A 22,288-nucleotide genomic window follows, 5' to 3' on the forward strand; every position below is an offset into this window, starting at 1 on the left:
CTAAGAACCCATGTCTTTGTAAGTGTGTCAAACGTTAAAAACTTTTAACCAGTTTTAGTAATAGCAGTCTATTGCATTACTCTATAGTGTTCACACCAGCTTTGGAAATGGGTACGGCCGCACCCGGCCCCAAATGCCCACTTCTATTAGTAGAAATGTAACATTAAAATATCAAATAAAAATATGCTGGGCATTTTATCCAAGTTATCAGTGAACAGTTACTCTATAAATAAAACTAATGTGGCAACAATAATAAATATGAGCTTAATTGGGAGATGGGCACCATGGTTTTCCCAGCGCGTACAATGCAATCTTGGCAGAGGCGAAAAATGTACAGTATTGCACCCCTACTAGCGCGGCGGGACTGTGGGATTCAGCATACTCACTGGACACAGCTAGTGGATAGAAAACATGGCGGCTGCCGAGTGTGTTGCAAACGATTTGCGGAAGTGAGGTAAGTGTTATACTCAAAGCTTCATATTCAATACATTTCATAATTTCATCGGCCAAATCAAATCTGAACTTAGGTTCAAGTTTTCCCTTCGGGTGTATGAGTATTGTAGCCGAAGTGTGTCTACAGTTTGGCCTGCCATGTCTATACGCTAAAGTTGTTGCGCGAAATAATCGCTATCAGTTCGGGTTAGCATGCAACCTCGCTCCCCTTTGCGGTTCTTGCCACTTTGCAGTAGCTAGTGTCAGCTAGGCTAACATTAGCGGGCTAGGTAGTTAGTGACAACAGTCAGGCCGTTTTATCGACGAATTGGTTGGTTAGCTTACAACAGAATACGGGTTGTTGGTGCAAAGGGTTTCCAGCCAGCGGGTGTGTATCTTGTAATTTGCTCACCGGGGAATGTATGTAACGTTTTTGTACATTCAACACCATTGTAGATACACCAAATTTAGTTGTTTTTTTTTTTTAGTTTAGTTTCATACAGCTAAAGCACAGTGAGGTTGCTAAGTTAGCTTATTTTAGCTAGCGAGGATAGCTTAGGCAACTGACAGTGCCTGGTTAGCTAACTTGTGAGAGTGGTGAGTTAAAAAGAAAAGCATTTTGTGAGTTTTCATTTTTGCAATGGTGTTGTGATAAGAACACCAAAGTTACTTGTGGCGCATAATGCATTAGGGCGCGACCACGCTGTACGCGTTTCGTCTCCTTTTGCGCATCCTGTATTTTAGTTAAATGCGGTAACGTTAGCTAGCAGGTGGGCTAAAGAAAGCTTCATATCTGAAGCTTCAATTGTTTTGTTCGTCCAGCTAGCAAAGCTATCTTTGTTGGCTTTTAATGGGGGAGAGAGTGTGTGCTTTCATAGTCAACTAAAATGAGTAAAATAGAATGATATGCGGAATTTTGCGCTGCAATGAAAGTCGTGTTGCGTAACTAACTTGCCGGAGACTTCAAACAAATAAGACTGGCCATCTGGTGCTGTTAACACACCCAGGCACCATTAGTGCAGTAACTTCAGGGTTGGTGATAGTAAAAGCGGCTGATAATATGTTCTCAGCCGGCTTGCATTTCATGCCAACCCGTGGATTTGATGTTGTCATTGAGGCCCTTTATCCCAAGTAACGTTAGAAGTAATGGGAAGTGTTGTTTTGCATGGTGAAACTGGCCCGTTTTACATTACAAGGTGAGTTGAATATTAGCTAAGTGTTAATAAACAGAAGTGCTAACCATTGGCAGCATCAATGTTCGTGTCGTTAGGTTGTAATATATCGCCAAGCTAATTTACGCAGTTCTGGTCTCTGCTGCCAGATAGCTTGTTTATAGCTTTACAATTGTTTATATTTTTGTGACCATATAGATACAAAATATAACTATTACATCAAAGGATATCAGATACACTCTCTGCCTTGTGCGTTGAGGAAGTGTGTTATTTGAGTATGAGCAGAAATCATCAAGCAGTTTCTTGACACTAAGCACGTGTCAATTTAAAGTTCATATTCACCACGCGCGTCCGCAAGCTAAATTCAGGAAGTTAGATGTCTCGGCGGTTCACGCTGTTGCAAGGAGTGAAATGCCTTGCGTTTTTACTATCCTTAGAGGTAAACAACTCTGTCTTTTATATTTTCCATACAGGCCTCACTAAAGTCCTTATGTCTCTGGTCTCACCCTTCATGTCAGTTAATGGGGTTGCAGTTTTAACTAATTAACTGCTGGATTTTCTATTTTAAGTAATTTATTGCACTGATTTATCACAGAGACGGCCGCATTCACTCCACAGTAATATGCTGTCTGCACAGACAGAGATGATTGTGGGTCTCTTCCCTTTCGGGTCAGACCTGGCAAGTCAATGACTAGCCTATGAGAGGTTTACAGCCAACCTGCTTCAAGTGCTATCCTCCCTCCGGTGACCAGTAATCATAACTGTTGTTACAATTGTAGTATGATGATATTTTTAAGTCAGTTACAGGCTAAACTTTGAGTCATGACTGTGTTTGGAAAATCATTCGCCTAGAATTTGTATTATCTTGTGGTTAGTTTAACTCTGTTAAATTTAAAAGTACGGTTTTGCCTCCCCAAAGAGCACCTGTGGGTTTCTAGAGGGTATTATGAACCAAGAAAATGTGCGTGCTGCAGTAATCTTTTATACTAGCCAGTTAAATGAGCAAGCCTGACCATATGATGTATAAACACAATCTGTGTCCTATTGTCTTTATTGCCAGTGGTAAGTAATCACACAGAGGTTTTAGCCTTGTGTTTGCATTTTCCCAAATCTATTTTTTGCTCTCACATCATGCTGAATTGACACCATTCCTCCTCTTTCTCCTCATCCTCCCTGTCTGCTCTCCATCTCGTTTTATGCATGGCCAAGTAACATTAGTTTCTCTCTGTGAGCATCCAGTGGAGTGTGAGAGAAAGATGCATGTAGGATTCTCTCCAGGTGATGCTTGTTTCCTGCCTTTTAGCCAAGATAAATATGAAGGCAGCCTTGTCCTCACAGATTCCTTGTTGCCCAGTGTGCATCAGTAAATAGCCTGTGTATGTTTTCTTCCCATCCTCAGAGGGCACAACCTTGATATGTGTGTCATCATTTTCCTCTTGTGGACCGTTGACGAGGAAACTGTTGCATTAAGAAGCATAGCAGTGTGCGAATAAATTGTTCACAGAAGTGTTTAGTGTGGTGCTTTAGCACTTGGCTAAGATTTCTGTGAAACTGTAATGCTTTCTATTCTGTCCTCTCCCAGCATTTGAGCTGTCAAATGTGTTAACTTACTTGCCATTTAATTACACACATCCCTTGTCCTTGTGCTGCTGCACTCATGCTGCAAGGTAGTTTAATATCTGTTTTTCTTGCATGGATTTCTAGATTAGGGTAGCCTGGCTAACACCAAACCTCATCTCATTGAGATCTGGGAACTACATGCACAGTCTGGGAACTACATGCACATTTTCTTGTATTTGAAATGTGGTTTACGAATGGCCAGAGCCGTTTATTGGACGCTACGAATGTCTATCAGATGCGTCTGTACATAGTTCATAACTGCTTCGGTGTGTCATCATCTTGCTGTCCCCCCCTCCGTTCTGTGATTGGTTCCTTTGTTGAGGAGAAAAAGAAGTCCATAGAATCCAGGCTGCCTAGCAGCGTGAATAAATTTGCGTGTGTAAGGCAGCATGGGAAAACCCCGACTGAGATTAGGGTAGATTAAGTGATATTAATTATTTTCTAAATGGCAAACTGGTTGTTTTAACTGCTGCCTTTGGTAGACATTGCCAAGAAATCTTTCCTTGCATTGAGCCCATGTTGACTATAACCGACCATTGATTTAAGCAGTAATGCAAGGCAGTTTATTATAATAATTCGGATCTCTCAGGAGCCTAGAGTGACTTGGGGAATACCTATGTTTTTACATTCCATTTTTACTGCTTAAGGGGTTGAATTGCTGTTCAAATTCTGAAGCTTTGTTTTTTTTTTAAATCTAATGTGTTGAAATGTGTGGTGATCTTAGTGGCAATTATGCACTGTGTATACAAGGTGTGCAATTTCTGAAGTGCTCTCAAAGGCACTGTGATCGAAAGGCCTGTTGTTGTCTGGGGGTGGTTCCCCTCGGTGGTGAAAGAAAGACATTGGCTCCTAAGTACCTATCCCAACGGTCACTGGGTTTGGATCAGCTTTTACGAGGCTTTCTGCACAGGTGTCCTGTTCAGCCAGAAATGGCTGTCTTCTCAGCAAAGCTGCGCTTATCATGGAGGATGGCATAGAACCTGTGAAAGACTGATAACCCAGATATGGGTGACTCATTTCATCTCTGCTCAGTGGCAGATCCGGGCCAGATGATGAGCGGAAGCCGCTACACGTGCCGTCTCATTCTGGATGTGTTACTGATGAGGGCAAATAAGCCCGTCTGTTAACGGCTTTTAGCATTGGGTGAAGGGGCACACTTTGTATAAGCCAACCGCTGTCTGCTGTTTTTTTTTTTTTTTTCTTCAAGGTTTGTGTGTGTCGAGTTCTCCTCCTCTGACCTCCGTTCAAGTGCTGGGGAAAGTGCTTCAGGCAGAGCTGCGGCGGCGTCAGGTGTGGTCCCACTAAAAGGCATTAGCACAGGTTGCGTCTTTGGGTAATTGCAGAAATGCGCGGTGGCACCAGTGGCGTGCGGTAGCCCCAGTGCGGAGCGGCCTCAGTGTTTTGATTGGGATGAGCGTGGCCCGTCCGACCCACAGGGGCCCAGTGTGTCTGACCTCGTTTGTGCCATCAGCGGACTGGACATGAGCTGCTCTTTGTTCCCAGCTCTAAAGCTCGCCTGACATTTGCAGTTGGCCACTGGAGGCATGCAGGATGGATGAATGGTGGTGCTCATTTGCTCTCTTGCAGAGACTGACGCCTCTTTGAAAGAAGAAGAAAAATATATATAAATACATATAGCTTTGTTCCGAGTCTTGACTTTTGCTGTTTCAATCTAAAACTTGTGATCCAACTGTCTAAAATGCAAATACCAACAACTGCAAAAACCTCACGATGAGGTAAAATACATACATCAAGTGCATAATACAGAATGTTGCATGGCGTTTAATTGCATTGCATTGCATTGGTGTACATTTAACAGAGGACATGGAGTTGACTTCTTTCAAGATATTAGGATAATGACTCACCACCAGTGGTTTGGATGAGGCTTTTTTCCCCCCACATTGAATCCATTGAGTACAGCTATAGCTATTCCAATGTGCTTTTAGGGATTTCCTGTTACGCGTGCATGCTTTGGTGTGGCACAAACAGCGCAACTACAAATCCTTTCCTCTGACTCATGTCACGTGACTCAGGCAGATGTGCAGATTTTGATTTACAATAACAAGGGAAATAAATAAATTAGAAGAGCATCCACAGTAAATTCAAACGTCTTGTCTCCTTTTTGTTTGTTTGTGTAAGTCAGCATTGTTCAGTCCTATGTTTCCAACAGAGTAACTGTTCTATTCAGAGCCTAAATTCTTATAATAGTAAATGTGTTATCACAGATTACAGCATAACTTAATGGATTCAGAATTTGACACTTGAATTTGGTGCTCAGCTGAAAATTACCTTGAACAAATTTCATTAAAAAGAAAATGTCAAGTTAGGAATCCCCATGGATTACATTCTGTCAGCCCTGGGTTTGTTGTCTTAAGCCTATTTGTCTGCCTTGTCGCCCTCAGGTGCCCACATTCTGCAACTGAGGAGCAAGCCCCAGGATGAGGAGAGGACAGTAGGTGCCCTGCATAGCATGGCCGCGTCTCGCTCATCGCGCGTCACCAGGTCATCCGTGGGGATCAATGGACTGGACGAGAACTTCTGCCGCCGCACGCTCAGGAACCGCAGCATCACCCAGCCGGACGAGGCCTTGCCGGCGCCCCGCGCTCGCTCCCCGAAGAAGCGCCAGGACGGGGACAAGCCCCAGAGCGGCCATGGGGAGGGTGGGGGCGGGGGTGCTGCTGGTGCCGGCACGGGCCCGGGCAGGAAACGAGGCCTCTCCTGCTCCGAGAAGGAGGAGTCGGAGCGGACGGAGAACTGCGAGCGGCTGCGGCCGCCGGCCACAAGAGCGACGGACGGGTCGACGGAGAGCTCCCCGGCCCTGAAGAAGCCCAAGCGCTGCCCTCGCTCAGCCGAGACGGGGGCAGTGGGAGCAGCAGCCGGAGGAGGAGGAGAAGAGGAGACCCCGTCCCCTGCTGCTGCTGCTGCTGCTGCTGACAGACCTTCGCTGGAGAGCCCCAGGCCCTGCTCCCCACTAACGGACAAAGACAAAGATGAGTCTCCCAGCGGTGACGCACCCGTCTCTGTTCTGCCTCCCCCGAGCCTCTGCACAGAGGAGGATCAGGCGGAGAGAGGTGGGAAAGAGACTGAGCCAGTGATGGTGGCACTGGTGGAGGAGGTGGAGGAGGAGGTGAGGGTGCCCTCCCCAGCCCCGTCCCCACCACCTCCCCAGCCCAAGGAGGCCCACAAGGCCACCAACGGCCTAGGGGAGATCCACAGGGAGGAGGCTCCCATGCCGGACGGTGTCCCTGCTCAAGCCCTCCCCCCTACGCTGTCGTCGTTGCCCACTATGTTCCCTAAGCCAGCCCCCAGCACCCCTGCGCTGCTTAATGGCAGCCAGGCCCTGGGCCCCTCCTCCCCAGAGCCCCTAGTGCCTTGTAGAAGCCCCGTCTCTGAGCAGACAGAGCCCCCCTGTTTCTCCTCCTCCATCACCACCTCCTCATCGTCTTCCTCCCTCTCCATCACCCAGTTGCCCGTTGTGGAAAGCAATGGCTCGGACGAGGCCTCCTGCAGCCAGCCCCAAGCCCTCAGGGAGCCTGAGCTGGAGGTGGTGGAGGTGGACGTGGTGGGTGAGGAGGGGGGCGAGGTGGAGTCCTGCCCTGTTCAGGAGGAGCTGGCGTTTCCCGTGCCAGACGAGCTGGAGCCTGGAGAGGTGGTGGTGGTAGAGGGCCAGGTCAGCAGCACCAACGGCGGCCTGTTGTCTACCACCACCGAGCTGCCTGAGGCCTCCGAGGACGATGACGAGGAGGAGGACAGTTGCGGTCTTGATGGGGCCTTGGATATCTCAGGAGACATGATGACCGTGACTACAGCGGCGGCAATGCCGTCCAACTTGGGCTCGTGTTCTGTGCCCGTCTGCGAGCCCCCCTCCTTCACAGAGCCGCACGAACACCGCTACGCCCTGAGGACTTCCCCTCGCCGCGCCGCCTGCCGGCCCAGCTCCCCCCACAGAGACCGGGACGACCCTCCAGCCTCATCCCCCGTCCCGTCCCCCACCACACCCACACCCACAACGCCCCACCTGGAGATGCCATCCAGCTGCTTCCGACTGGAGGCAGCACCCACTGGTGGTCCGGAGGCCTCCTGCAGGCCGGGCGGCGGACTCTCGGAGCCTGTGGGGGCCAAAGCGTTTCCGGAGGTGGCGGTGGCAGCAGCGGCAGCAGTGTTTGACAGCAGAGCGCCCCGCTCCACCAAAGACTCAGCTGCGGAGGAAGAGGAGGAGGAAGAGGAGCCAGATGTCTACTACTTTGAGTCGGACCACCTGGCTTTGAAACACAACAAAGAGTATGAGCTTGCTTCTTCATCTTTTTGAGTATGTAGTGATAATGTAGTATAGAGTTTCTTATTTTTTTTTATTTTCACTTGCCTAACTATGACTTTCTATAATTTCTCTCAATTTCTCATTTTTGTTGGTCTTGTCTTTATTTTTCAGCTGGGAAATGACTACATATTTCTTTTCTTTTATTTTACTTAAGTGTTTTTTCCACCTTAATTTCTGCTTCTGCCTGTTTGTCTGCAAGAAAATGAATAGTGCATTTTCAGACATAAACAGGAAAGGTGTACCCTGGTTAGCAAATTTGAATTTGCGCTGCATGTCTGTCTGGAAAGGATCCCATTGACGCCTGTTTCCAAATCACCAAAAACTTCCCATCATAATCACTTATCCGGCATGGGGCGGGGTTTATATGATGACAGATAGAGCACTGCATTCAACACAACCAATGGCTGTGCAGATGGCGAAAGGTTTAGGCAGATATGAGTAAACAACTGCATTTAAAACCTTTGTTTACAAGAAAGATGTGTTTGCTGTACTTTTTAAACAATTTGGTTAGAGTTTAATGCACCAATTTTAGGTTTTATTTCCCGGATAAGCAATTGTGATTGGATCCTGGATCATTGATTCAGAAACGGGCCTTAATGGGATCCTTTCCGGACGGAACTGCAGAGCAAATTCCAATTTGCCAACAGGTTTGTCTGGGTTCACCCAGGCTTGGAAGGGTGTTAATTTACTTGTGCTATAGGCAGGGGATTTCCCACATTGGCCAATTGACAACCAAGCTTATTCAGAGACTTTCTAATGAGGAGACACAGCACTCAAAAAATCCTCCATTGAAATGCTTGGGGTTAGTTTCTAACGCCAATATGGCCGTTGTCTACACATATCCCATCCCTTAGTCGGCAGAACGTCGACATGTGAATACATTGAGCCAATCATGTGGTGTGATGTGAATATATTGAGCCAATCATATGGTGTGTCGGACAGGGATCTATAAAGGCTCTCCTTCAAGACACAACATGTGCTACCAGTAGCCAAGAGTGTTCAGTCCTGTGCTTTGCCCCATCTTTGCGCACGGCTTGTGTTTGCCCAATGTCCACTTTTCTTTTCCTCACACAAAAGAAATTCTACTGTCCTTATCATTAACCAGCATTTTTATGACTTTTGTAGCATCATCTGTCTTTTCTGTGGGTTTGTCAAAATAGTAAAGCCAGTAGGGTTATCGAGACAAAAGCAAGCTTGTAGTTGTATTTTTATTGATCTGATCTGTGAGTAGGAGCTTTTCTTCACTTCATCTCCTTTCACTGAACACCCGGGCGAACGCCCACACACCCAATTCTCGCCTGTAGATTGAGCTTTGTCCCTGCGCTGGTGCATTACAGGGTAATCTGGGAGCCGCGGTGCCAGATAATGAGGTTGGCATGGCTGCTGCCAGTGGCCAGGTTGCACCACGTCAGGGCTCATTCAACCTGTGCCCAGCACCACGGGGCAGCGGGGCCAAGCCATCTCGTCCACGGAGCACATGACCAATCACATGGCAGCTCAGACCTTCTGCCTTTAAACAGCTTGCTAATGACATGGCACTTTTTTTTTTTTTTTTTTTACTGCTGCCAGGGTCATTCATTTGCTATTAGAGACAGTAAGATGACATGAATAGATTTCCTGATGCATATCGTGTTTGTAAGTAACCATGAGAATTGTGAACTTTGAGGTACACAAGATTGTTGTGTTTGAGCAGCCTGTGTGCACTCGAATGGCTGTGTGTGTGTGTGTTTTTTGCACATCTCTGTGTGATCTGCTCAGTGAGTCAGTGTGAAAATGGGCCTGACGGAGCAGTAAATCTCTCCATGCTCGGGTTCCCAGTAGCCCAGAAGCTTGCATAACACACAAAAACACCTTCCCTCCCTCTTTCCCTCCCTCCCTGCTAATTGAAAAGGAAGTAAATCGCCACCGTCACTGTAATTAAAGCTCATTTAGTGGAGCGCAGAGCTCTGCCCTGAAATGTGCACAAATTTGTGCGGCGCAGCAACAGAAACTGCCAGTTCGTCTTGGCATGGTGGACGGCGAGCGCCTTCACACTAGAGTGGTAGGCCCATAGGTGGCAGTGCCATGCTGCTAGTCCCGAGACCAGAGCCCAGGCCGGCTGCCAGCTCCCCCAGCAGGCACACATGTCAGCTATTTCCACCAGGACTGTTTACTCCATTCCCGAGCATGCCGTGGCCAGGCTTCCCGTAAGAAGCCTCACGCCAATCTAATCAGCTCCTACTGAAGGGAGATGGAGGAGCTGCACTCTGATCATGGCAATTTGCTGGAGTGGGAGCGGAATTAAATGGAGCTTGCTCGTTACAAGCTCGTTCAAGCGTGAATCTGAAGCAACCGTGCCGAGCGAACGTACTGTGTTCCTTATTGATTCTCATTCATGGCATGTTAGAGCCGGATTGATCTGTGGAGGCTCTCGATGGAGACGGAGGAAGAATCTGTCTTTGTGTGTGTCGGCGGTGTCTACAGTAGCGGCCCTTTGTCTGACTCGTTTCCCGGTTTATTTATGGCTCGTGTTTGGCTCGAGGGTGTGGAGGAAAAGGTCATATCACAGAGTTGTAGTGCTCAGTCGGTTCGTCTCCCACAGTTGCGTACTGGTGCTCTAACAAGGACATGAAAAGACCCTGCACTATGCATTTCAAACAGAAACTGCTCCCAAACCCCGATAGGACAATACAGCCTTCTGTTTCCATAAAAAGAACTCTGGCCCAGGAAACTGGTAATAGATTGGGCACCACAGGGTGCTGTTAGATCTTGAATTCTGAAAGAAACTCTTCCTTTATCTTGGCCATAAAAAATGTATGCACCAGGACAGGGTCCAATAGGGGTTGATAGCCCCAGTTACATGGCGAGTGTCAGCGTTTTAATAATGCATGGCTATACCCCCTGACTCTGACCCCCCCGTAGTTACCAGAGGCTGCTGCAGACCATCAGTGTGCTGGAGGCTCAGAGGACCCGAGCCATCCTGGACCTGGAGGCTCTGGCCCGCCACCAGAGGGAGGCGATGTCCAACCCCATCACCTTCGTGGAGCATCTGCAGAAACAGGTGAGGCATGGCACTGCTTGCTTGGGGCACCGCACAAATCACGGTTATAACCCACCAAATGCAGATAACCCTGTCAGTGTTTTAGAGACACTGGTGCTACGACTCACTTTTACACTATTAAGAAAGAAGGCTCAGCTACCACTATTATAGCAGTTTTCAGGTTCTGACCTAAGGGTTGAAACTGCATTTGTAAATGAGTTAAGTTTCATTAATACAGTACCTAATGTCATGTCCAGTCTGGTAGGCAGCCCATATAGGTGCAGTGTCAGTGGGGATGTTGTTTGGAAAAATGGGCTAACCTTTTTTGCCCTGACCATCTGTTTTCCCCTGCCTCTTCTAGGTGGAGTTGGGGCTGCCCTGCCCCCAGAGAGTGGTCCAGCTCCCAGAAATTGCATGGGACCAATACACCTCGGGCGTCGGGGACTTTGAAAGGGAGTTTTGTGACAAGAAGCGCAAAACCAGACAGTTAAAGCTCATATACGAGAAAGGTACAGAATCTCAGGGAATAAATCTGTCTCAGCTCCTCCTTTGTGTAACGTTAATCACAACACCTGAGGTCATATGGCTCCACTCTCACTGAACTTACGTGTTATCATCATGTGTTTGACTGTTCTTCGAGTTATCTCTGACAGATTAAGAATCCACAGCATAAATCTGATGGAAATATCCTGTTTTGTTGCTTGGTGTACCATATGCAGTGGGTTTACCCATTCGACCAAAAAGTCCTTTGGAATCCAAGAAGGAGAGTGACTCGTCTGGGCTCTACTCATCTCTGCCCTCCAGTGACGCTCCGGAACAAAGCCTCTCCAGCAGCAGATCACAGGTGAGTCACGCATCTCCCGCTTTCACAATGTCACATCACATGTCAATCCTTCTGAGGTTCTCTCGGTCTCTGTCTTGGTCTCAGTCTCTGTTTGTTCTTTTTTTTTGTGTGTGTGTATCTGCATGTGTGTGCCTTTCTGCCATATTGGTCAAGGGACATTGGCAACTAGATAGATATCAATTGAAATTACATCTCAATCTCGAACTTCAAACTCAAAAGGTAGAATCGACGATGCAGCCACACCCCCAAAAACACACACACAGGTTTTGAACTGCGCCGTCAACACTCTAATTTTATGCTGCAGCCAGTAAAAAAATCATCAACCGTCAACATCAACCGACCGAAATCAAAGCCCCTCTTGCTACTCTGAAATCACTGTTGTGGAAGTATTTTGTCGTTCATTCACATCAATTAATACTAACTTAACCTACTCAATTTAGCAAGTGAAAAGAAAAGACCTATCTAGTTACAGTCCAACATTACTTGTCTAAGGCTTAACATGCACATTGATAAGTACATATTCCATGAACACTAACATTGGGTCTCTTTGGAGTGTGTTGAAACTTATCCTTATCACAAATTATCATTCTGTGTTGTTTCATTTCACTATGTTCACGTCTCTGTTTAATGTTTGTTCTGTTTACAACCTCGCTGTTGGAGTGGTTTCAAAATAAAAAGCGGTTTCAAAATAAAAGCCCCCCGAAACAGAATAGGAAAAGGCCAAAAAAAGTAAATAACATATAAGCAATATATTAATAGTAATATTATAATAAGATCGAAAATCAAATTGAATCGTGACTTTAAAATTGAAAATTAAATCGAATCGAGGATTTGGAGAATCGTGACACTCCTAATGAGCACCATAGTGGTTTAGGAGTCCTTCATGCATGGAGTACTTTCAACTTTTTTTGTGTGTGTGTAAGAGATACCGGCGTGTGTGTGTGGTCTATTGATATGTTGAGGTGCATCTGTCTAACATTTCTGAGAAGTCCTTCACAATTCATTTTCACAGACCACTGATTTATTCTAACACACACACATACAAACTCAGACTGTAAGCATTCTGCCCGTGCCCTGTCTGATACTGATGAGCGGAGACATTTGTAAAACCAGTCTGTCTCTCCTCCTACTCCTCCTCCTGTTCTTGTGTGGCGCCAGCCGTTGACCTGTCTGTCTGCTCTGTCCTGTGCCACTCGGCAAGGCCATCTGTAGTTAAGAGTCTGATGGGTACAGGCCTGTCAGCTCTCCACTGCCATTACACGAGTGCAGGGCAGGCCAGCCTCACACACATCAGCAGGTCCTCTGTCAGTCAGTCTCTCCTGCTGTTCCACTGATAGAAACCTCTCTTCTCCTCTCTGTCCTTCTTTACCAGACAGCCTTGCATCACTCCATCAGGGAGGTCATAAATGCTGTGGGTTTTGCACCAGAACTCCAAAAGCATTTGCCCTTGTTAACGCTTTAATACACACACGCACACACGCATGCACAGAACTTCTCTCAGGAAGATTGGGACTGACAGTCACTGAGCTCTCCATCAGAGCGCTGAGCTCAGGGGAGAAATAATTATTCACAGCGGGATTGTTTTATTGTTAATAATGGTTGTCAATTATGGGAGCTCCCGCCGGCTGCAGTGGGAGATTCATCTGAGTGAGTTGGCTGCTCGTTCCATAATGCTCACCCTTTTCCTTTCTGTGTGCCAATGCTCAGTGATGGCATTTCAGCTTTTCCTCTGGCTGACATTCAACAGTTCAGTTTATTTTTTTTATTTGTTTTTTTGGTGTTTTTGAAAGTGATGCACCCATTGAGGAGTGGAGTGATGTATTGAAATTCAAATGAGGCATTGTTGTCATGGGGATGTGAAGCATTCTGTGGATAATGTAGGAGGTTGCTTTCTTCTCCTGTATCTTTCTTTTGTAAGAGTTTGTTTCAGGTTAACTTCTGATTTTACATGCTGTGTGTCCACACACACCCCCACCCCCACACACTCTCACACTCTCTCACACTCGCACACAGCTTGCTTCTCCTTGAGTGAGGTGCAGATTGAGATGATTGTGAATAGGCCAGAATGAGTCATTTTTTTCCCCACTGTCTCCTTCCAGATGATCAGAGGGAGGGTGTGTCATCAAAATAAGCCAGACACTTTCAACCAGCTGTGGACCGTGGAGGAACAGGTACACACATGAAGGAACAGGAGACACAGACAGACAGACACACACACACACACACACACACACACACACACACGCACACTAGAAAGGGATGAGTTTCTGCTTTCTATTTGGCTCCATCCTTGTATACTGACCATGGTGTGTTGTGTGTCCAGAAAAAGCTGGAGCAACTGCTGGTGAAGTTTCCCCCAGAGGAGGTGGAGGCAAAGCGTTGGCAGAAGATTGCAGACGCGCTGGGCAACCGGACGGCCAAGCAGGTCCTCGGCTACGCACCACATTGCCATGTTTCCTCTCCATCTTTCCTCTCAGAGAGCTCAGCCACAGCAAGAGATTCCTTAGCCACGCCTGATGGAATCTGATTACCCTCCTATTGAGATCAGGGCTGAAATGAGTCCCTTTTTGTTGTTTCCTTGACAAAAGGAAATAATCCTTCATCCTGAAAGTTCACTAGACTGTTTCACTTACTGTAACTAAAATACGATCACAACAAGGACTGCTAATTAGCCACTATTGGGTCATTATCAACCTGTGCTACTAGTGTGTGTACACACACACACACACACACACACACACACACACACACACACACACACACACACACACACACACTGATCATCTATTTAGGTGAGGGCGCAGGCAAGAGTGCTCCTCGTTATTGTGAAGTGGCTGTTTTCACAGCAGAAGAGCAGCTGTTGCTTATGGTAATATTTGATACCTGTTGTTTGCTGTGCGAGTTTGTTCTGCAGGCAGCGCATAGGGCTCACGGCAGCTATGGGCTTTATTGTGTGTCACAGGTCGCCAGCAGAGTGCAGAAATATTTCATCAAACTGACGAAGGCCGGCATCCCTGTACCTGGAAGAACACCTAACCTATGCATGTACAGCAAGAAAGTAAGGCTGTTTCCATCGATGGCAAGATATAAATTAATAGTTCATTTCTAATAGTTAGAATTTATGAACCATGAAGGATAACATCAAACTAACATCAAACATATTTTTACTAATAGTTCATTTCTAATAGTTAAAATTTATGTATTACCATGAAGTATGATGGTAATTTTAAGAAATGGTTTTGCATTATCAGTAGGGGAAAAACTGACCTGATGAAGGTGTAAACCCAGTTTTGTTCACCTTTATAATGCCCCTTTCATGTTGCAGTTCATTTTCGTATGAATTGTCCCTTGTATGTCATCATGGCCAGAGGTATTGGTACCCCTACAGCTCATTGAAGCTCATTTTTCATTTGAAAAGTAATGAATTAAAAGTGATTTTACATTAGGTTACTTTACATTACATTAGGCTGATGCATTTTTTAAGGCAAAGGGACTTACAACATGCTAAACGGTTTAAAGCTTTAAAAACTCGCTTTGGACAAAGGCGTCTGCTAAATCCATAACCATAACCATAAAAAAAAAAGAATACAAATCATTGATGTTTCAAACACTTTGAATTGCTTTGTTGTTGCTTTGTTGTGTCTGGCACGGGTGTCTTGTACTGTATGTGCGTAAGACACAATGAAATCACAAGACTATCAAGGCATCCTTGAGCGAAACACACTGACCCAGTGTCAGAAAGGACTGTGTCAGTCATAGGTCATGAGTCATCCAATAGGATAATCACACAAAGCAAACAGCTAAAAGTACCTGAGTGTGGCTAAAAAAAAAACAGTGAGTTACTCAAGTGGTCGGAAACCCATTGAGCATTTATAGAAAGAGCTTAAACATGCAATCAGCCACCTCCAGCAAGGTTGGCTACATACATTCCAATGCACCTTAAACTTGTTAATGATATTCACTGATATTCAATGATAACTGTAGTCACAGAATATCAACCTGCTGGGAAAGGTTCTGATAGCCTTTGCCTTTAACATCCTTTTCTGTCTGAGGCAACTATTTTCTTTTGATTTCTCTGATCCGTGTTCAGTTTGGTGCACACATTGACTGTATAGGGTGCACACAATTAAACTGGACATTACTAGACTACATTTCTCCATTTAAATAGGATGAATTACTGTATACATTACTTTAATCCACTGATTTATCAGGGGTACCAACATTCTTGATAGTGTGGGTGGTTGTGTGTGTACGGACACACAGCATGTAAAATCACCTGCGCCTCCACTCTGCCTCCAGGCCTCCAGCAAGAGACACCACCACCTGAACAAGCACCTGTACCGGCCCTCCACCTTCCTGACCTCCTATGAGCCGCCTGTCTACATGGATGACGAGGACGAGCGCTCCAGCTTCAATAGCCTGCAGGACCCCACAGCAGATGACTCAGTCAGTCACGCAAACACACACACACACACACACACACACACACACACACGCGCACGCGCACACACACACATTCTGTAGCAGAGCTCACAGGGTAGAATGCTGTAAATGCCAGGGTTGGAGAGCCTCCATTAGCTCCATGCAGCCTTGTGCAGTTTGATTTCCGACGCCCGCAGTCTTTTATCTCCTTGTCACCTTTAACTGGTGGAGAATGACGTGGACGATGTGCATGCTGTCTGGATGGGCGCAGTCTGTGGGTCGGTCTCCAAAAGCTCATGATGATGTTTGGAGCACTGCTGGTTCTGTTGTGGGTCAGGAGGATGGGCTGCCAGTGCAGTCTGGTTTGTCAGACCTCACCAGCTAGAGGGGGGTTTCACCCACAGGGCTCCTTTCCGAATGCAGCTGATGTGGCTCTGGCCACCTGCCTCTGCCTGGTTTATAAGGTAATGCAAACTGCACATTGCCAGCGTGTAATGACTGTGTGCTTCCGAGAGGACATGTTCGCACGCTCTTACAGATGTTCTGCTCTGCCTCACTTCAATGAAGTGGTGATATTTCATTCAGCTGTGTATCAGGCTTCTCCAGTCTAGCTGGTCCATACTATAGCCTGTGCTATAGCTTGCTGCTTACCATTGGCTAGGACCTAGACTCTACAACTTGAGTAGTGGGCACATTTCCCATATATCCCATGGAGCACCTTTGACCAGTTGTGGATGGGCAGTCTTACTAGCTACTCCTTGCTACACTGTGATTGAGGTGTTAGACACAATTATTTCATCAGATGTTTGAGCTGAGGTGCCATTCATGTATTGCCTATGTCACCAGAGAAGGGAATGGCAGAGTGCGTGCGTGCGAGTCAGTCTTGCGGCTCGTGACATTTCCCTCTTGAGTCTGTGATGCCTTTGAGGCAGGTTGGGTCAGCGCGCCCCACTGAGAACACAGGGAACACGCTGCCTTTGGAGCCCAGGCTTTTACCACTGCGCCACACACACCTCCACTGCAGGATCGGAGCTGCCAGGCTCCTGCTCACCAGCCCAGTTTCAGATGTTCTCCTCATTCCCATCAGTGTTCCTTTTGAGTTTCTCCGTGTGTGTGACCTTAGTGTGTTTACATTTGTGTTACTCTTCTGTGTAATTGCCTGACCCTGTGTGTGTGTGTGTGTGTGTGTGTGTGTGTGTGTGGGGTACACAGGATGAGGAGGGCGTGCCGGTGGAGTACCGGCACCTGCCAGAGTACAAGGAGCTGCTGGAGCTGAAGCGTCTGAAGAAGCAGAAGCTGCAGGAGATCCAGGTGGAGAGCACCGTGGTGCAGCACATGGGCTACAAGGTACCAGCGCGCCCATAACACAAGACCCATCCTAGGACAAACGCATAGAGAACGCCTGTCTCTCAGCACAATACTAGCTACACACAATTCACCCTTTGCTAAGTCCCACCCTCCTTAGTTACTGTTGCTATGCCTGACAAGCTTTAGCACCCTGCACGTCTATTAAATAGAGGGGGAACTGGGACTTTTCAATGAAATGTAATTTACAAAGACATCGTACCACACTGAAAGCTAATATTTTGTCACTAGCAACCAACATCTGTCCTCTGTCAAATACAGTTGGAATTTCATCTCTGAACAAAACCGTTCATGAGTTATTTAAGCAGAAGTCGAATGTGCGTTCTGTTTCATTCCACTCTCCTGGCCAGAATGAATGGAACAGGCATGGGGGACGAAACAAACATTTTAGCTATGTACTTCCCACGACATATCATGAATGGTAGGCCTACTTTAAATAGGTGTTATTTTAAATAGATTGCTGATGGGCTATACATCTTGGTGAACGTCTGTTAACAACTTCCTGCTGTTATCATGAAGCGTGTATCTCGCGGTTATGGAAATATCATGCAATATGCCATTTTTTATAGTTAGAACAATATGTGTTCCCAATTATATCATGTTTCTATAGTGTAACATGTTATTTCACTGTGTCTTTATGTGGGTTAGGGCACCACACATCCAAATAAGTGCCCTTCATGACCCACAGGCCGAAAAGCTTGAAAAGCTTGTCAGACCTCCCGTGCCTAGTGACGGGTTGCTAAGCCACGATTGGCCTGTGGCGGTTTTCGGGTGTGGCTTAGCGAAGGGTGAATTGCATACAAAACGTACATAAATGGAAATGATTACAACACTCATGGTTTCTTCTTTTCAAAAGGGAGATTTATATTGTCAGCGTCCTCTACACACTTTGAAGGCTTTTGGCTTGGTAAAGTGCCTTAGGACAGTGCCAGGTGTTAATGGTGTTAATACATTATTTTGATTTAATTTGAAAATGGTTAATCCAAGGTCCAGGCCACATTACAAATCTGGAAATATGGTATATCTAGTTGATGGTAGTATGGTGGTATACTTAATAACTTCAGTGTAGTCCAAGTAATGTGCAACCCAAATGGCATGTTGTGTAACAAAAAAGCAATTTCCTGACTGCTGTCCTCTCTGCCAGTGTGACGTGTGCGGCATGGATCCCATCCAGGGGGTGAGATGGCACTGTCAAGACTGCCCGCCGGACTGTGCCGTTGACTTCTGTGGTAACTGTTCGGATTGGTGAGTGTCATATTGCGACCCACCTGGTTATACATACATTCTTGCACTTGCACAATCAGCCACTCATTCACACATTAACTCATTGAGGACCAAAAACGTAATATTACGTTTTTCCTTCCCATGCGTTAAGTGCCAAAAACGTAATATTACGTTTTTAGCTTTTTTTTTTAAATTACGAAACTAGACACTCCAACACACCTTATGTGATTTTGGGAACTCTGTGATGAATGGAAATTAAATATATGATGATCGAAAACTCATTAAAGCGCACAATCTGGACATTTTATCTGGACATTTTATCATAATTCGGTTGCCGCTTTGGGTCGAATCAGTGACGCTTGCACGTCAGCTCAAAACCAGGCCATTTTCGTGGGTCTATCACTAGGTGGCAGTCTCGCCAGTTCTCGCTGATCACTTCCCGGAAAGTTTACAGGCAACACTTCATATTTCATGAAGACGTTTTATCTCCATTTCTAGAAAAAACCAGTGATTTTGATGAAAACTAGCCACTGTTTAGCTTGGGATTTCTCAGGAACAGAGACGTGTAGAAATACACGGTTTGCACCCACTGAGAGCTTAAAGTCTCACCTTTTAAACGAGCCATTGTATGTGTTCATAGCTATAACACAGAATATGCTGTGGCTGTACAAAAATCATCAACAATGGTCTAGATTGCTGGCACTCTTGATTGCTGACAAAGCTTCCGAAAACAGCTTGGCATTCAATGAGTTAAGGCCTTTTTATTTTGAGTTTGTATTTATATATATTTGATTTGATTTGATTTTTTTTCAATACGACTTCACGTTGTGTCAACCATATTTGCACACTGACTCCAAAACTTTCGTCAGTCATTAAAATGTCCAGTCCAATTCTCACATCTGTATGGTTTCAGTAATTGAGGTCCTACTGCACAGTTCTGTATGTGACAGATTGAGAAAAAGCAACGCATAGGAAAAATACACACACTTTAGTGTGCAAAGACCCTAACCATGATGTACCACTCCCTCAGAGTTGTGTGTGGTGCATTGTTGGTGACGTGGCTCTCTGCCAGCCGGTCTCATTAACCTCCCTGTTAGTGGCCTGGGCTGCTGTGTGTCTGACGCCTGCTTCTGCGATTTCACACTTGCACCTCCTCTCCCCCTCCAAATGAAGCCATCAGGCAGGCATCTACCGCTGCCATCCTCTGTACCCAGAGGGGAGCGCCAGGGCACCGCCAACAAGACACGTCTTGATTTGTCTTCATAGTTGGTGTAAATGAGGCGTGCTGGGCCTTTTGGTGCATTGCCTCTGCGGCAGTCAACTTTTCTCTCACATTGTGCAGACAGCGGCCATTGTGCTTTGGCGTTTCAGAATTTCGGACTTTGCAAATTTCAAGCTCGTTCTCCAGCACTGATTTAGTTATGGTCACTGGACTCCCCTGGAGCCCTCCACAGTCCAGCCATTATGGTGGACCCTAGTAAATGTTCATAGGGTAGTGGTCATGTGAGGCATGACTGAGCTGAGAGCTGTAATGATTTCTCCAGAATGAGAGGCAAACCATGAAAGCCTCATGTATCAGCATAATCAGTCCGGCGCCTGCAAGGAAGTGGTGATACTGAAAGGGAGCCTTATCCAGAACGATCATTTTTGCAGTTGTTAAAAGTGTAGAAGAACCTATAAGACTAAACTTCCAACATTTCAGACTGACCTTAGAGACTGGACCTTATCTTCCTTCCTTGACTGAAAACGATTTGTTGACCATTGACCTCCTCTCCGTGTCCCCCTCTCTCTCTCTCTCTCTCTCTCTGTCTCTGTCTCTGTCTCTGTCTGTCTCTCTCCTCCCCATCCCAGTGTGTACAAAACGGAGACCCACAAGCCCACCCACCGGCTGGAGCCGGTCTACCAGGCCGAGAGCTTCCTGGACAGAGACTACTGCCTGCCACACAGCACCGGCTACAACTATCTGGACCCCAACTACTTCCCCGCCAACAGATGACAGCAGCCGGGGCAAAGCAGTGAATCCAGGGCTAGGCCGCAGCCCCCAGGGCTTTCTGTGCATGGCTCCCTCCTCCAACTCCAACGCTTAGTCTGGGCAGGGGGGACAGCAGCCGCAGCAGCAGGATGGGGAGGCACAGATGGGTGACACCAGCCCTCCACCCCCCCTTCCTCTCACAGACCCCTCCCAAAAACACCCCAACCCCCTCACCCCACTCCCCCCACCCTTCTCCTTGGCAAAAGGGTTACGGTGCTGCCCAACAGGGTGGGAGGGTGTACCGTATTGCACCTCGCCACGGCCATTGTCGGAAGTTAACAGGTCACTGTAATCTACACACTATTTAACGAATGAAAAGAAAACGTGGAAAAAAAGAATGAAGGAACAAAAGAAAAGAGAGAGGGAAAAAAGGAAAGGCACAGCCACCCCCCCCAACCCCAAACAACCTGAGACGTTAGATGGCTCCCTGTCTCCTTCCCCCCCATTCCTCTTCCCTTGTGCTTGTTTTTCAGCTGGTAAAGTGCTGGTGAAGCTCCATTTGGTCAAGTCAATCTTGGGCCCAGTAGGCCACCATACTGTACCTGTACCTGTACCTGTACCTGTGCCTCAGTGTGTGGGGACAGGCCAGGGGAAGGTCCTGGGCTTTGCTAACCAGAGTGCAAAATGGTGTAGCTAGATGTCTGTAGTTGAATATTTATAACTGACGCTTTCTCTGTGTGAGCTCTATCTCTCGTTATGAGTTAGGAAAAAAAAAAAAGAAAATTAATGAAGAAAAAAAGCAAGCAACAACAATGGAAAACAGAACAGGATCTTGGTGCTGAGACTGTTGTCTTTGATTCATACCAGGTCTTTAACATAAGCACTGGGGAGGTCTGCAAACGTCATACTGGTCCTCAGAGGCAAAAGCCCTTCAGTAGGGGCCTTGTGACTTGGCCTTGTACCAGGGGCTGCCACTTTCACTAAAAAAAAGCTGCTCTTTCTTTTTTTTCCTTTCTTTCTTTATTTGGTCCTCACACAGTGTTGTCTCTTCATTTACATGTTGACCCAGTAAATCCTCTCCATTGAAGTCCGTTTTTAGTTTCCAACCATGAAGCACTACAGCATGGAGCACTCACCTGTGGAAGAGGGCTCATGAGAGAGTTGACGTATGGAATCCAAAAGTTTTTTTTTTTTTTGTCTCTTTTCTTATCAGTGTGTGTACTGTCGTTTATCATGTGGAGTGTATATAAAAAAAAAAATATGGTGAAAGTAGCCATTGGTAGTTGCTGTGTGCCATGATTATTTTTTATTTCCTTATTTCTGGAGAGTTCCCCTCTGACTGTGTCCGCTGGTCAAGATGACACGGTGACTAGTGACCTCTTCCATACAAACCAGCCACCCCCCAAATCATCACATCTTTAGATCCTTCTCATTTTGCAGCAGTTCCCCTCACGCTCCATTGAGAAGATTGTATTTTTATTAACCTATTTAAAAAGAAAAGAAAAAAATTGAAAAGAATTGAAGGTGGAGATGGTTGCCACCGACAGTGGTACACCCACATTATTTTATACACATAGATTTTGTTGTGCTTCGAGTAGGCCATTTTGTATGGGTTTTGTTTTTGTCCCTCTCCCTCGTACCTTCACCTGCTTCAATATCTGTGTATAACAGTCTGTTCTTAAATAATGTAAAAAAACCTGTTAGAGGAGAACTGTGGAAATAAAAGTATGTGAAAAGTCTTTCTATACTGCTTTGACTCTGAGATCTTTATTAATCTAAAACTTGTTGAATCACATTGTGCACTTGGTTGTGTGTGTGTGTGTGAATGTGTGTGTGTGTGTGTGTGTGTGTGTGTGTGTGAGTCATATCTACTCGACATACCAGCCTTAAATCCGAATGA

General features: G+C 46.2%; 1 protein-coding gene across 4 annotated transcripts; it reads left to right on the plus strand.

The window, feature by feature from the left end:
- Window positions 1-366: 366 nt before the first annotated feature.
- On the plus strand, window positions 367-22,133 carry zzz3 (zinc finger, ZZ-type containing 3). 4 transcript variants are annotated; one of them, XM_048248779.1, is made up of 12 exons: window positions 367-454; window positions 5,627-7,505; window positions 10,444-10,582; window positions 10,923-11,070; window positions 11,281-11,405; window positions 13,505-13,576; window positions 13,729-13,830; window positions 14,368-14,463; window positions 15,705-15,851; window positions 17,040-17,174; window positions 18,337-18,437; window positions 20,268-22,133. In XM_048248779.1, the coding sequence occupies exons 2-12, from the start codon at window positions 5,695-5,697 to the stop codon at window positions 20,410-20,412; spliced, it is 3,021 nt and encodes a 1,006-aa protein (XP_048104736.1). In that variant the 5' UTR covers window positions 367-454; window positions 5,627-5,694; the 3' UTR covers window positions 20,413-22,133. The 4 variants fall into 4 exon arrangements, with proteins under 4 accessions (XP_048104736.1, XP_048104752.1, XP_048104744.1 ...); XM_048248795.1 differs by lacking the exon at window positions 367-454 and adding an exon at window positions 523-852; XM_048248787.1 differs by lacking the exon at window positions 367-454 and adding an exon at window positions 523-820.
- Window positions 22,134-22,288: the final 155 nt, after the last annotated feature.

Source organism: Alosa alosa, chromosome 1, assembly GCF_017589495.1.
Source record: "Alosa alosa isolate M-15738 ecotype Scorff River chromosome 1, AALO_Geno_1.1, whole genome shotgun sequence".
Classification (NCBI taxonomy): Eukaryota; Metazoa; Chordata; class Actinopteri; order Clupeiformes; family Clupeidae; genus Alosa; species Alosa alosa.